The 6,000-nt window shown below is 36.7% G+C and overlaps 1 protein-coding gene across 1 annotated transcript in view; it reads right to left on the minus strand.

Moving 5' to 3' along the window:
- Positions 1 to 5,365, minus strand: part of red (LysM peptidoglycan-binding domain-containing protein red) — a 121,747-nt gene extending 116,382 nt beyond the window's left edge. Inside the window, exon 1 of the mRNA XM_071673120.1 lies at positions 5,176 to 5,365. Coding sequence (XP_071529221.1) covers positions 5,176 to 5,364 — 189 coding nt within the window. The 5' untranslated portion in view covers position 5,365. The remainder of the gene's footprint in view (positions 1 to 5,175) is intronic.
- Positions 5,366 to 6,000: the final 635 nt, after the last annotated feature.

Below are 6,000 nucleotides of genomic sequence, written 5' to 3' on the forward strand. Positions count from 1 at the left end.
TCACTTCCTCCAATTCTTCTCCATTCAAACTTATATCCCAATTAACTTGTACCTCAACCCTACTAAACCTTATAACCTCGCTCTTATTCACATTTACTCTCAACTTTTTCCTTTCACACACTTTTACATACTCAGTGTTAAAAAAAAAAAAAAAAAAAAAAAAAAAAAAAAAAAAGAGCCCTGCCAGAGAGGATGCCTGAAGGTCAGATGTCAATATCACTCCTTCGAAAACTTCATATCGACGCCCAACAAATAATCTCCTATTACTAACACAGGAAAGGGTACTACTAATGAATTTACAAATCACTCCAAAGACCTTTGATGCAGCCACTACGAACCTAGCCCCTGCTACCCATCTTCTCTTAGTCATGTGTAATTATGTTCCTAATAATGAGAGAATAAAAAAAATCTATATAAAGTACATGGGATGGGTACTACGAGTCACTCTGAATTCTGATTCAAAATGTTCTTAACTAAGAGCTTGTGCTGCACTAATCTATTTACAAAAGTAAGGCAAGTTCCACAAATACCTAACACAAACATGGAAAATGTGAGGTATAATGAACTCCTTTCATGGTTGCTGTCATAATATCCAGGGACATTGTGTGAGTGGAATATTCTCAGATATTCTATAAAAATACTTAGTTTGTTATTACAATCAACTAGAAGATTATTCTCAATACAAAACGACATGCAACTCAACTAGACAAGACATAATTTCCTATTAATAAAATCTGTATCCTTTATGCTGCTTACTGCCTGGTGAATAAGGTACCCCAGGATTATATTCAGGCATACAAAATGTGTGTGTTATTTTCATACATGTTTTCATAAGTATGATTATTTACAACTTTTATCAGTAATATCTAGTATCGTGTAAGAGTGACACAGCTTCAAAAATTACATAAAATGAAGCCACAGATCTCAGAGAAGCTTCCTTGACATCACCTAAACTGAGACAAATAATTAGAAAGTTTAGTCTATACTGTCTGGAGACAATGCATAGGATGCCACTCCAAGCAATAATGGCCATTTATTTTGCCTTCATGGAGAATCAATAATGTTCATGCCCCAGAAAAGAAAAAATTTACTATAATGTATATGTTCTATTCACAGTAAATGGATTAAAAGTAATAGAAAATAAATGGTATCCATTTGGGTATGGATACAATTAAAATGCTGTGAGAATGTAACAAGGAGTACAGCACTCATTTGCTGCATACATGGTCAAAGGAACTAGGGGGTTTATCAAATGCAAGCACCACCACACTGGTTTTCAAAACTGTGCTTTCCTGGTGAGGTCTTAGTGTGCTCATTGCTTGGCCTACAAATTCACTGGACTTAACATCTGATTTCTATGTATAGGGTTTTTTGATAAACATTCTGTGTGCTCAATGAACCAAGGACACTGATGACCTGAAAAACAAAACTGCCGCAGCTCTCACATAGAATATAAAGATGTTCAACAACAATTGGGAAGAACTGGCAAATTAGCTTCTTGTTATGCACTTTGTTGCATTTGGAACAGGGGTCACAATGAATCGTAAGTTAGTTAGTTATGATTTCCCATCTTTGTAGGCAATATTTGCTAAATATTGACCTATACAATACAATTATTTCCATTTCACAGCATTTTTCATTTATCCATTACCAAATAAGTCACCTTGTATAGAAATTTCAACATGAAGACTACACACAAGCAGAAAAGCATCAATAATACTTTAAACTTCTGTATTTATGCCCTTTTCTAGAATATGACCATTGGGTTTTCTCATATATTCACACAAAAGATGCCAACACGATCACAAGATTTGCCTTCCTTCCCTACTGGGTTTTTCTTAGTTAAATCTAATCAGGGTTGCATACAAACATAACCTAATCCAGAAAGAAAATGGGGTGGGGAGGGGGGGGCTGGATGAATCCAGGTGATCAATCAAATAATTAAGAAAATAATGCTGTGGAAATTAAGTACTTAAGAGGAGCATGTCATATGACTAGATGGAATGAAGGAGGAAATGAGGGGATGTATCAGAGATCTGGTATGTCATAAAATACAAACAGAATGAATTGTGGAGTGGTAAAGTGTGTGAAATGCAATACTTTGTGGGGGTCTGAGCATGTGCATAGAATGCAAGTCAGGTGTGAGAGGAAGGCCACACGTGACATGGGAAAATGGAGCGGATAAGCACTGGAGGAAGAGAAAAGGCAGAGGAATGTGTGCAGTGGAGACTATTTTGCTATGGCCATCCCCCTTGATGGGAGTTCCCAGAGGGAATGGGTGCTGAAGATATAAAGTGATAGATTACAATTGAACAAGCAATGATGGGTAAAGTCCCATTTCAGTTCCACTTCCAAATAAACTTTGGAATGTCCTTGACATTGTTTTCCATTGACAGTTTACTTTTTGGAAACTTTAATTAAATATGGTCTTCATCTACTTCATTCTATGAAGTTCTGAGAAGTTAGGATTTATCTCTGTACATGTAGGTAAAAATCTAGAAAAGTCAAGAGAATCTATGAAAACCCCACTTAACTTTCCCTTGCAGCTGAATTTCATCTTATTTCTTATGTCATCTGAAAAGCATGTGGACGCTGCGGTCTCATGCTGATCTAGTTCCCGATCTGCGTATTGCTTCCACACAGAAACACCTCCTTATGAAAGACTGAAAAAGTCCCATTAACATTCTCATATTTCAAATATACCACTGAAAATTTGGGTAAATCTCAACAGCTTGGAAAAGTTAAGAAGTTTTCATATGTTCTAATGATCCATGGAACAATCTCAAATTTCTACATTAATTTAGCCCCATTTTGTCCAATTTTTGTGACCGCCATAATCCTACCCACTATCAGCATTTTCATAAATGTATAATAAAAGATACTTTGCATTACCTTGCTAATGCAGGAGATAGTGAATATGAAAAGAAAGAACTATAAAGATCATACCTTCTTGTCTTGTTATATTCTCCCTGCAGTAAACCATTGTAACATAAATATAAGGATATTCTAAAGTCATATTGGAAGAGCAAGTGAAAAGCAATTTCACCAGATAAAAATGTGAAAAATAAAAGCATTTCTCATAACTACGTCAAGACATCATTTACAGTTGTTCAAACCAATAACCAGTAGTGCTTATCCCTAATCTTTACCGTCTTGCGCAACTACACAAGATGGATAGATAGATTCAGCAAACAGTTAATGTCCTTAGGGTTTTGATGATTAAACTTTTACATGACTGTGGTTTCAAGAGGATGTGTAAGGTAGAATAAGGTGTTTTGTTACCCAACTATTAAACCCATCCAAATCAAATGTTATATAACCTAACAGTGATTCTGAAACAAATTATCATTCTTAAATGTTACATACCTAAATGCAAACACCACATTCACTTAGAGCAACAGTACACTCTCTTAACAATACCAAGTGATCATCTAATGATTCATTCCCCCCAATCTTTTTAAGCTTGGTTGGGCTGGGAATGATCACATATGGTGAGGTGAGATTACAAACCAAACAAATCCTGAAAAATCCTCTCTTTGGGGGGGAATGAATCTTCAGGCAGTCCATGGCAAGTTCTACAAGCATAATTTTGATGATAATCAAACCTAAGGTATCAGTCAGCACTAAGAAAATGCTTCATGAATAAAATGTCCATCATTTCAGAGCAGTCCATTATTGTCCAAATTAACCCAACAGTACTAGTAGCTTTCAATGTTAAGTAATTTTGTTCTACAATGCTAATATTTAGATAATAATAGTTGTGGAGAACCATACTGTACTGAACTTTATCAGATAAGGTGATAGTGCCTACATTATTGGGCAAATGTAGATAATACACACAAAAGAAAATCAACGGAGGCTATGGAAAAATTCAGGTAACCTTCCAAGCAGTCATAATTAACCATTCAAAATATCATGGTAAATAATATATAGCGACACCCAAGACTAAGTACCAAAAACTTACTCTAGATGTCAACAAACTGACGACAGTGAGAAGTCATGCAAACCCTACCAGCGGTCAAATACTATGTATATATTTCCTCATATTTCTGCTACTAAGTGAGGCTTTAATGGGGCCTTACTGATAATTCACATTTACAAACCCGATATTTTCCCCCCTTGTATTAAATTCTATCATCATTTCATGACCTTTTTTGAAATACAATGCCCTAAATCATGTTTCATAACTATTATCATACTCTCTAAATGCTAAATCATCAGTGTATAAGAGAACTCACTCAATATTCAAAGCAAACAGTGATGCAGAGCTAACCTAGACTACTACCAACCTACCAACAGTGGGGAGGGCTATGTAAACCATGGAAAATGTGGAGTCCAACATACATTTAGATGAAGACATTTCAAGACATCAACATAACTAATGGGAACCTTACCTACCTTTCCCTACTAGCTAAAATCTAGCCCAAATTTTCAATGTCACAGTCCAACATACCACTAACATAGTCGTCTGCAGTCTGCCACATACTCCAGAACATTCCCTTACAAAATTTACAACCAGTTTCTGGCCGTTTAGTGCATTCGATGCTTAAGAACAAGCAGAACAACAAACAACTATAATCAAACAAGACCATAATAACTGATTTATTTTCTTCAAACATTATCTGAAATACAGCAAATTTTGGCTACTTGATGAAATTATGTGGTTAGGAATGGTTTTCAAAGGTTCTGCTAACTTCTGTATGTACTTCAATGAATTCTACATAAAGTGACATCTCATGTCAATCATATTTTTTTTTGGAATGATCACATTCAAGCTCCCCAGGCCATAATTATGTTTTTCCATATATCTTAATTCATTCGAAATTCTTTCGAGTTCCATAATCAATAACGTCGCTGCACTACGGTTTACGTCTATCGAAAGCATATATCTACTGGACCATCTTCTGCAAAATGTCACATTAAATTAAATAACAAAAATAGCTTTTGAAGCTGCTGACTTGCTTGCTCAACACGTGCTGAATCGCAACCATATGACACTTTAAAATATCCACAGTACCGAATCCAAATAATATATCATGTCGGAATCTAAGCACCACAATGATGTTCACTCTATTCACTGGCAGAGATTAAAGACAGGTAAATGTGACGAGTGGTGTCGATCAACACATGAATCGCGACACTGACAAGTGACAACACCCAACACACTTGACTTACCGTAACGCCATATCTGAGGGATATGCCTTGCAACGTGTCTTGCTTCGAGACACGGTGCTTAATTACGTTCTCCGGCTTCTTCATGTTAACTGAAGTACTGCCGTAGCGTCTGTGAGGTTTATTCGTTGCGCCGAGCAACCCTTTCTCCTCACTACTCGCCGCCATGTTTGTTGTGACTAAGGTGAGCATGCGCGATAATCTCCTCTTATTGTTGGGCGAACGCATTCAGTCGCATACGTTTCCGAGTTCGTACATTTCACTTATAACTGCAATGTGGCGTGCCTTACCGTAGTACTAATAGGCGTGAAATAGGATACTACCGTTGTACTTCAGGGGACATAATATTTTACAAGGTAGATGGCATATATGGCCTGACCTTGACAGGCAAGTGTGACCACCTGACCTGCAAGAGCCTTTCGCTAATAAGGGCCAAGTTGGCACAGGGGTTACGTCATTTCATGGCAGCTGCCATGGCCTTGAAAGAATATTCAGGGCTTAAATGTATCTTGCTGAGAATGATGCATGAACCTGAGTAATCGCACAATCAAAGGAGAGGAGAGCTTTGATTGCTCAAGGGAAAAACGGCTCTAAGATAATCTGAACGTAACAGGATCTTCGGCAACCGTAAACAAAAACTTAAATTTTCTACTACAATTAATGGAATAATTTGTACGAAGGGTTTCCCTTGTTAACCATAAGAAAATTGGAAACGTAATGAATAAAGTTGCATTTCCCCACTCTACTCAGAAAACATAGTGTGCGCTTGTCGCTGAAGTTGGTAGTCCATATTCATTTTGGTTGGATTTTAAAGCTTTAACTAGTAAA

This window comes from Panulirus ornatus, chromosome 18 (genome assembly GCF_036320965.1).
Source record: "Panulirus ornatus isolate Po-2019 chromosome 18, ASM3632096v1, whole genome shotgun sequence".
Taxonomy (NCBI): Eukaryota; Metazoa; Arthropoda; class Malacostraca; order Decapoda; family Palinuridae; genus Panulirus; species Panulirus ornatus.